Here is a 10,151-nt window from a genome sequence, read left to right as displayed (position 1 = left end):
TGTGGTCTGAATCATCCTTTTAGGTATAAATTGGTGATTTTGGACTATACAAATAAAACTTAATTGACCCGTTTCCTGTGCAAAAGGAAGAGAAAAGCAAGACACTGGCAACTTTTGTAGAAAAATGAAAAAATATTCTCATTTATTGAGGTAATTTTCTCTAGAAAAAAATGAGGTAACAATTTGCATAGTATAACTTCCATAAATTTACACACACACACAACACACACACACACACACACCCATGGAGTAGAAACCAAAATGCCAACAACGTGTCACAACGTCTGACAATGGAGGACAAACGTGAAGTGAAGCACACACACCTTCTTAATGATGGGCGAACAGAGACATCTGTCCAAACTGCTGGTGGTGGTGAACAATCAGCGGTTGTATAAAACTTTTTAAAAACAGTCGATGGCCTCTTTTCTAAAACCTCTGAGAAGGATTGTATAAAAAATACATTCATAATCTAAATGCTGGTCTGGGTGGGACTGCAGCTGTGCAGACTCCACTTTGCTGAATCGATATGAACTATAAAAATATATCAGCTTTCTGAACAAAAGGGCACTTTTCTAGCACACTAGTATCTGTCTGGCTGGGGATGGTTTCGGCTCTGAAGACCATTACATTCTGGAGCAGAGAGGTGGCAGCATTTAGCCAAAAAACATCCCTTTGGAGAGGCTTTCAGCCCCCTCAGTGACAGAGGGAAGAAAAAATAAAAAAAAACATCCAGCAAATATTGAACTGTTTTGGAAATGCTGAGAGGTTTTTCCATACACTTGCCCCAAGGCTTTGGCTAGAGGTCTGACAGTGTTTCCTGACAGACCCAGGAGTACTTCAGAGTGAAAAATAAACTTCCCGTCCTGCTCGTGTACACATCTTCAACTATGAAGAGTAAAAACCTATTCTGTAGAAAGTAGTGCATTTCAGGCAGGACAGCGGCTGAACTCAGCCACGTTGTTAACACCTATCAAAACTTCACCTGTCTCGAGGCCATTTCTAGTGAGTGAATGACATGATACAACCCGACATCCAGTTCTGTGACGACTAGCTAAAGTGACTGAGAAACATTTCAGTTGATTTTAAACATTCACAATCAACAAGCCACCAAACGCAGGTAGGCAGACACGTGAATACACCTGCAGAGGACACCTGTGGTCGTGCCCGGCCAGAGTCTGTTGGCTGCTACTGAGACACATCTTGGCTGATACTCTCTTTATAAAATACAAATGTACACAAATCACAAACGTCACCATTTTGTTTAAAAAATACCTACATATAAACACCATATACAAGAAGTTCATAAAGCAGAACCAGGTTTTAAAAAGGAGTCCTTCCTCTCTTTTTTTCCCTATTTTAGAAAAATAGACTAAAAACACCCATCCTCCCAGGATATAAAATGCCCAAAGACAGAGAGGGAAGAGAGAAAGAGCGAAAGGTGGGGCTGTGCTGATATCTTCTCGCTGAGTGGTCAGGCTGCAGCGGAGGAGGAGGAGGAGGAGGAGGAGGTTCAAGGGGATTGTGGTCCTATAGCGGCCAGTCTTTGTCCTGAGTTACTCGCTGTGTGTAGAAGAGGATGTAGGCCTGAGCACGACAGACCTCCTCCACCGAACACACGTTCAGCTTAGAGTCATTACAGTGAACCCAGAAGCCTGGAGGAGAAAACGAGGGAAAACGTATGAAGGCAGCACAAGAAGGAACCTCAAACTCAGCCCGAATGAACGGGAAGCACCAGTGATTCGTTAGTGTAACCACGCAGGGCCTAAAAGACACTTCTCTCAACATGAGCAGCACAGCTCGGCCTGTGGAAACAGTTACGTAATGAGTGTGTTTACGCTGGTATCCCGGTTTTGATCTTATTCAGCATACGGCGTTTACATGGAATGTGAGAAATCTGGATTTTATGCCAGAGTACTTAAGACAAACCTTACGCCTCTGTGGTGCAACCAAACATCAGCACAGCTTTAGCATCAAGCTAACGAGTTTCAGTGCCTCGTTTAGTGTGGACTGTGCATCCTAGACAAAGAGAGAACGTCTGCACAGCTGCTGCTGCAACAGACCACAGGAGGTTACTCACCTCCTTCTGTGTTGTAGCAGTAAGAGGTGTAGTGGCCAGAGCCGAAGCCCTTCCCATGATGCATCACCACAGCGGAGAGGTTGTAGATGAAGTGCTTGGGGCGCGGCGAGCCCGCAGAGCTGGGGCTGCTGGGACCGGAGCAGGGCACGACTTTGGCCGAGGACTCTCGGCAGCAGTACGGCTCCATGTTGAGAAGCTGGTCGAAGCTGACGTGAACCCCGATCTTCTCCCGGTGGTTCCGCCCAGACCACCTGAGGACCAATCACAAGCTGGTCAGCCAATGATTGCGTGCACATTGTTGACAATTCATGGACTAAACGTGTCTGGTTTAACCATTCCTGATTTTAAGCCTTGAGGTTCTGAACAGGGTTTAGAAACTCAAAGTTTAGAGCATTTTCTCAACAAAAAGGGGATTTTCTGTGTTTTACCTTTTTTCGACACCACTTTCCAGTCCTTCAATTTGAACTATTTGCTTTTTATGTAATACTCCACTTCATTTTAAATGAATGTTCCCGTTATGCTTGAGCTGGAAAGTTAATTTCATGTCATCTTTCACTTGATAAAAGCTACTTGGCACTAATTTCTGGCAACAGATTGTTATGACTGACACTGGCAGGGGAGCGCAAGGGAGTGCAGCACAAATAAAACAAACATATGAAGATTTAATCACACTATTTACGTTGTGCTTCCAGCCAATAACATTGCAGCTGGTACAAGTCAGGCTCTTCTCATCGAGCGCTGACGGGGTGAGTGAGCTTGTGTGTACAACTGTCCTTGCAGGGATGCATTAAGATGGATTGAATTAACCACAGACGCCGACTGACTCCCTGTGACGTCATCGTACCTGAAGCGTTTGAGGTGAAGCCGCAGGACCTGAGGCAGTTTGTGGACCATCAGCTGTTTTTGTGCTTCGGTCAGGAGGACTGATTTGGAGGAGGTCCGCCGTCGAGCAGCTGCGATCAAGAGGAGAGAGTTAACGCGCAACGCAAACTTTACTCCATGATGTTATTACTGTTGCACAACGTCTGACCTGATACTTTTATTTACCTCAATTTTGATTAAATATGAATGTGACACACTGAAATAACAGCTGTAGCCTTCTTACAGTTATCTTTCAAGTTTAGAAGCTCAGGTTCTTGATATCAATGACAGTTTAACTGGGGAAACAGACATCTTAAATGTCTGCCCGTAATCACATCAGTCACAGAGTTAACAGTAATCAGTGACAGCCGACTGTCACGACTTGACGCTGCCGATGGCTGTCATTTTAAATGGTGGAAGCAACAGTCGGTGCCGCCTAAACACTGAGAAGCTGCGACTTGAATGCACCCAAATAAGTTTTCACATTCACAGACTCACTTTCAGATCACTCCTCTTGTCGATATTTTTCATATTTGTATTGTAAAACAACAACAGTAAGAAAACCGACATTAAAATTTGCATCGCCATCACAGCTTTCAGACCTCCTCAGACAAGTAATGACATTTGCTTGAAATGTTATCAATGAGCATCCAACACTTTGGGTAAACAGACTTAAATGAGAAGATGGTTATCTCTTTAACCTCTGTTCACAAGAAAAACCGGTCCAGGGCGAGCTCAGCCTGCCTGAACACAACAACTGGGATTGGAGAGGGAACAGAAGGGAGAGCGCTAACCACAGGCTGGATTTGTGATCCCTATCAATGCCAGATGTAAATGTGCTCGTATTAATGTCAGGTCTGAGAGAAAACATCGTGTGTGTGCACGTTTACATTACTGAACTCACAGTTACAGTGGTCACAGGCGTAGATGTTTCCCTCCAGTGCTTCAGTCTCTGTGAACTTGGCCAGCATTTCCGTCAGATGGCATGAAGCCTGAGCAGCCGACTCCCTGCTATTGCTGTGATACCGCTCAGGGAACTCCAGAGACAGATCCCAGAAAGGCTCCACAGTGTTGGAGCGCTGGTCGCAGGCCAGGCACGTCACCTGCACCCGAGAGCCACGGAAATAAAAACATGAGCGTGGCCAAAGCAGATGGATGTAATGCTATATTATACATACGATCTCATGTTATTCTAACCCTACTTGTAACTGTTCTGGCCATCATGTGTGCCCCTTCCCTGACTCCTATGCTGTCTCACAACCATAAAAAAAATAAAACATTAAGTGGGAATTTGCTTTAATTTTCATACGTAATATAAAGGTCAACCTACACTTTATGTGCAGTGATCGCTGCCATTGTCAGGGAGTGCAAAGGGAGTCTGAGTCAGTGCTGTTGTTAACGGCCACAGGGCCGAGACACCCCAAAGCCCTTAGAGACACACAGCATCTATTCAGCAGGAGCAGGTGTCGCAGTGTGTGCTCAGCCTCCGCAAGTAGACGCTAATCTCTTGTCCTCGCACTAACTCTCCACACCCCCTACATCTCTACTCCATCAGCTACTTTATGTGACGCCGACCATGTGCATGTGATTGTATACATCCAAATATTGTCATCAGTCGCTCAAATGTCTGTGAGGTCTCACAGTCGCACTCTAAGCACATTAAAGACAACAAATTTTTACATTAGGAGGTGAGTCCTTTTACTTATTCTTGAGAAAATGAGCTGTTCATGTGATATTACACTTTCAGTGAGTTTAGTAAGACACATTACAGAAAAGCACTCACTCACACTGGGCACTCTGCAACCACAGAATTTCGAGCAGTTTTTCACTATTTTTGCTTGACAAAGCGTGAAATGAGCTCAATCTTAAAAAACATACTCCGAGTTTTAGACTCATGTCTGGAAGTGTGCTGGAAGCTTAACCTCCACTTCAGGATTTGAAGTGTCAGGTGAATCCATCAAGGCCAGGTTCATGTGAATTATAAATCAGTGTTACAGTTCAGTCAGAGCTGATGATGGCTGATGAATTATCAATGCAACCACAGTGTGTGTGTGGGCGGATCTGAGTGGGTTCATGTGTGTAGGCATCATGACGAATGAGTGAACTGAAGCTTATGACCACTGCTGACTTACTCTGTGCTTAAGTAAAGGTGATTGCAGGTGTGTGAGTGTGTGTAAGTGTATGTGTGTGGTACCTGGCTGAGGAGCTGGCCGTGAAAGATGGTGTTGACCACGCTGAGCACCTGCTTGATGAGTCGTTTCTGTGGGACGCCTGCAGTGGTTGTGTGCTTGCCTGTGCTCTCCAGCTCGTGCTGCACCTTGTCCAGCAGCTCACACAGGAACTCCTGAGCATCCTGCTGAGCGTAGCCTCTGAACGCCGGGATCAGCTGCCACACCGAGTGGAGCATGGCAAAAGGCGATACCAGCGCCCACTTGCCAGACCACATAACCTGGAACAAGGTGTGCAGCTCGTGGCAGAGAGAGATGTGCTTCGAGCTGGGCTCTTTGGGTTGTATCAGTTCCATGCTGCGGCCCCGTGAGGCCCCACCGCTCAGCCCTGCCCCAGAGCCTGAGCTGGTCTGGAATCCTTTCTTTTGGGTTAGGGAGGATTGGGATGAGGCCTTCCCTGCCAACTGGCCATGGACGGCAGATGCCAGTAGCTCCAGTGCCTGGGTCAGATCCAGCCGCAGAAAACACTCCCTGAAGACATGCAGGTGGCTCAGCACCTGCAGGATGGAGTTCATATAACAGGTGTTTCCTAAATTCCTCAGGCCCGTCACTCCAGGAGTAACTGTGGGACGCCGTTTGAAGGGTGAGCCACCCTGTTTGGTACTCTGCTTGCGGCGAACAGGTGTCTGAGCAGAACGGGGGATCGCTGAGGGTGTTTTGGGTTTGGATTTGGTGGCAGAAGAACGACTCCGGGGTTTGGGAGTTGGAGGGACCTTTTTCGTCCGTCCAGCTTTCTTGGGGGTGCCAGTGGCAGGGCTCTGACTCCTGGGCCTACGTGTGAGTGTTGGGGGCACAGGGGTTTTTGACTTGTTGCATACCCTCTTAGATGGCGTTGTGACTGCCGCATCTGCTACTCTCTGGCTCTTCCATCGTAACCGCCGACTCTTCCTGAGAGGGGCATTCTCCAGCTCCTCCTGTAGCTGCCTCTTTAGAGCCCTCCTCCTCTCCCTTGCCTCCCTTTTCTGCTCCTCCTCCTCCTCCCTCTTTCTCTCTTCTTCCTCCCTCTTCTTTCCGCATTCAGTCAGTCCAAACCAGAAGCGGAAGACGCGTCCCATAAGCGCCCTGCGGCGGTGCCAAAGTGCAGTAAACATCCTGTCCTCGTCCCTCAGCTGTAGCTCACGGGCGCCGGACGGCATGACGGCATCCGGGGCGGCGCTAGCAGAGCGGAGGGTGCGCCCGCTGCGGGTGGTAACCTCATAGCGCTGGCTCTGGATGGCGCTAAGCGTACTACGAAGCAGCTTCAGGTCTCCGGTGGCATTATCATTCAGGACATAGTCGTCACACAAATAACAAAAAACATAAAGTTCATTAACCTCCATTGCCAACGGGTGGCGCTGCTGCTGGAAATGCTGCAGAGCATGTTCCTCGATGTAGCGCCCGCATGCCACATGAGCACAGCCCAGGCAGGCCCATATAGACTCGGTGGTGTTGCAGTCCACGCAGTGCCACTTCTGGGGGTTGAGGATGGAGTGGTCTGGGGCCAGCCGCAGCCGCCCCACATGCTTACACCTGTCCATTACACACGCCCGCCTGCCGAGCTGGCTGGCTGGCTGTGTCAGTCAGTCAGTAACTGACCGTCTGTGTGTGGGTCTGTGTGGGTGTGTCAACGTTTCACACTCGCTTCATATCACCATGGTGACCATGGTGAGCTGAGAAATGGGACCCTCCCAGGGCATGGTCGTTTCTAGAGGAGAGAGAGAACAGATCTGGTGAGTCTGGGCAGGTGTAGGAAAAATTCAAATTAACCTATGCTTCAAAACATCAACCTATGCTTAAATAATTAAAAATGTCTTTTCCCTATTGTTATTTTCTGTTCACACTGTGCAACCATCTACCCAGACAAGCCAAAAATATAGCTGAAAAAAAAAAAACAAACCCCAAAACATTTGGTGTATTTTTATATCATAATGACATCCTGCTCTTCTCTTGGAAACACATCAAACCACAAATTAAATCATGATCTCAAAGCCACCACATCTAACTTCCCATGGCTCCGTTTTATGAGGCCATAGCTGCTCACAATAAACTGGCAAACTGCCAGCTATAACATTTCCTAACAGAAACATGAGCCAACAGTAAAATAACTGGTTGATAAACATGACTGCACTGAGTGATACCAGGCATATCCACTAAAAGCAGAAAGGTGTGTGAGTTAGCATAGGCTGTTGAGGCTGAGAAACGTTGGAGCTTTTCCAGAGATAGTAACTAAGCAATAAAAACTCCGCCAGCAAGGTGACAATAGCCAGGGTTACTTCACAGGGATGTGAACATATTTCCCTCTGTCAAAACATACTAATGTGGAGGACAGAAGGTCCAGGATTTGTCTCTTGGTGTAATTCCAGCTTCTTACTGCTGAAAAGTTGTTGAACAATGGGCTGGTCTTTGGGTTACAGATAGAAGAACAAGTAAACTCAACCCAAGACCCAACAATCAGTCTCCACTCAGCCTCCTCTGGCTTCTTTTCACAAGCCCGGGGGTTGGTGTGCCTCAGCTGAGAAAGCAGGGATCCTTGAGTGGGCTGAGCACTATCAACCCACCCACTGAGGTCAAAGAAGTAAGATTAATGAACAAAAGGGGAGCTGATCTTGCAAAGTGGTGCACCCTTTGTCTGGGTACAGAAGTACCTTTACTGGGAAATGAAAGCATGGAAACCAAGGGAAGAACACTGACCGATAGAAAACGGCTTAAGTGGCTGAGAGGGAAAAGGTGGAGACACTGGAACACGGATGATGGGAGGGCAAGGCAACACGAGGTTTCTAACTTCAGAGATGTCCTGTTTCTTTCTGCTGTATTGTCCCTTCATTCCATTAAACACTAAGCATGAAAACAGGCTGAAAGCATTCAGGTCAAAGTAGGTGTTTGTTTATCACTGATAATGTGGGAGTGGGCGTGTTTATTCAATAAGTGCTCATCAGATTGTGCTGCTATGACAGTGTGCAGCCGCTGTGATATAAATAAAATCTCAATGCTGTCAGGGATCCAAGACGGACGCTGCCGAGTTGATAACTAACCTACAGTCTGGTTAAGATTGCTAAATCGCAGAGCAAGAAAGCCTTTAAGGTTGACTCCTCAGGAGGTATCACGATAAGCAATAAATGTGCAGAATAACGTGGCACTCGGCGTCCACATGAGGACTTCACACTGAGGATTATACGTATTGTACATTACAGTAATCATCACAGAGCTTCAGCGATAAAGTCAGTGAATTAGTAGGCAGAAATGAGAGGTAAACAGTGCGAGGACTCTTGTGAAAGTTCTTCTACAGTTTCTAATGTCACCGAAGTTTTCTCAGCAAGTTAGCGCGCTTTGCCTGGTTTGTCCTTGTGACTGCATGGTCTGAAGTGGCTGAACACCCCACAGCCTTACGCTAACACGGGTCAAAGAAGTCACGACAGGCACCATCAGCGTGTCTGACCTTTCAACAAACTGGGCGACATCACAGTAAAACGAGACCCACGATAAGGGTAGCCGAAACAGCCCAACTTTAAAGTTATGTTTCCTCTACAGCTACTGTTAGCTAGCCACCGCTAGCGTGTAATTGATACAGCAATGAGGAGTTGCGATTATAAAACAGATAATTTGCGAAGAAAATCAAAACCACAATTAAAACACTGCGAAAGTGCTGCCCAAACAGCGTAAAATACAAGCCGAGTATACACCTACGGGCGCCAATCACGGTAGCTCTACCTTTTTTATTGTGTTTATTCAACAGATTAGTGGTCCCTAGCTGCCCAGCTAACATTAACCTAGCATGCTAGTTAGCTTTAGCCTGCCAGGCTAACTGCGATAATCCCAACAACTTCATGCGTTAGCCGGAGGTCAGCTCCCAGCGGCAGACTCGCTTTAAAACCAACCTGCTGGGTGTATTTAAACAAGAACAAACACACCATCGACTTCACAGTTACACATTAGTTATGAATGACTCTATGAGAGAAGAAAACAGCATACCGATCCTCTCCTTCACGGTAGTAACTCCTCTGTTTCTAAAATGATCGCCATCTTGTCGTGTCGCGTGGTGTTGGCTCGAGTGCGTCCTCGATACGTGACGTTGTTGTTGTTGTTGTTGTTGTTGTTATTGATGATGATAATAGTGGGAGTGAAGATAGTCCCTTATCCTCTATTGAAACTTTTTTTTGTGTCTTCAAAGTCGCATTATTCTCCAATTCAACTACTTTTAGTTCCTTTTGTCATTCATAAGTTTAATGTCAGACTTATGGATTTTACTTTTATTGTAGTTTAAGTGATTTTTGATTTTTGATTTTTTTGACACGTGTTTAGTTTTCCTGTCAGTGCTTGCATCGTTGTACTGTTTACATGTAGTACAGCTAGTTGTTATTTGTTCTGTGTTATGTCACACTGTCACTTCTCATGAAAACAGCCAACAAGCCAAAGAGGGACTGAGGAAAATCACTGCTGGACACTGATGAAACAGAAGTACTGCGATTTTCTACCGCTAGAGGGAACTGTTGCATCATTCACTCTCAAACATTGTCCCATTGACTTTGTTAACCACTGCAGCCAAACCAGTATTTAACCAAAGCTCCATAACGGTTGTTTCATCAACATCTTTGAGTGTTTGGAGTTAACTAACGATTTGATTTCAAGTCAAGTCAATTTCAATAAAAAAACAAAACTCAATTACAAGTAAAACTCTTGCATTTAGAAGTTTTCCTAAATAAATGCACAGAAGCATCAGCATCAAATTATACGTAAGGTATCAAAAGTAAAAGCGCTCATCTTGCTGAATGGCCTCTGTTGGAGTATGGTGTCATATTACTACATTATTATTATTACAGATGCATGAACATGTAAGCAGCTTTTCATTGTTGTGGCTGATGGAGATCATAATAATAATCATAATCCAGTCATATAATCTCTAATAAAACAGTGTGAAAGGGGCCATTCTGCTTTTGCTTTTGATACTTTAAACACATTTTGTTGAGAATACTTTAATTTTTATGAAGGACTGCTATTTATGCATGAAA

General features: G+C 45.7%; 1 protein-coding gene across 1 annotated transcript; it reads right to left on the bottom strand.

The window, feature by feature from the left end:
* Window positions 1-115: 115 nt before the first annotated feature.
* Window positions 116-9,197, bottom strand: usp44 (ubiquitin specific peptidase 44). The gene is made up of 6 exons (XM_076722795.1): window positions 9,115-9,197; window positions 5,133-6,850; window positions 3,843-4,041; window positions 2,922-3,030; window positions 2,078-2,328; window positions 116-1,652 (listed from the first exon to the last, which is right to left on the bottom strand). The coding sequence occupies exons 2-6, from the start codon at window positions 6,681-6,683 to the stop codon at window positions 1,528-1,530; spliced, it is 2,235 nt and encodes a 744-aa protein (XP_076578910.1). The 5' UTR covers window positions 6,684-6,850; window positions 9,115-9,197; the 3' UTR covers window positions 116-1,527.
* Window positions 9,198-10,151: the final 954 nt, after the last annotated feature.

This window comes from Chaetodon auriga, chromosome 22 (genome assembly GCF_051107435.1).
Source record: "Chaetodon auriga isolate fChaAug3 chromosome 22, fChaAug3.hap1, whole genome shotgun sequence".
Classification (NCBI taxonomy): Eukaryota; Metazoa; Chordata; class Actinopteri; order Chaetodontiformes; family Chaetodontidae; genus Chaetodon; species Chaetodon auriga.
This window is presented reverse-complemented; position numbering and strand designations above follow the sequence as displayed.

Excerpts from the sequence above, each read along its gene's own strand:
- usp44 (XM_076722795.1), bottom strand. The coding sequence starts at position 6,683 with ATGGACAGGTGTAAGCATGTGGGGCGGCTGCGGCTGGCCCCAGACCAC. Across the intron at positions 2,329-2,921 it reads CTTCACCTCAAACGCTTCAG|GTGGTCTGGGCGGAACCACC; the intron begins GTACGATGACGT and ends ATTGGTCCTCAG. Across the intron at positions 1,653-2,077 it reads CTGCTACAACACAGAAGGAG|GCTTCTGGGTTCACTGTAAT; the intron begins GTGAGTAACCTC and ends TTTCTCCTCCAG.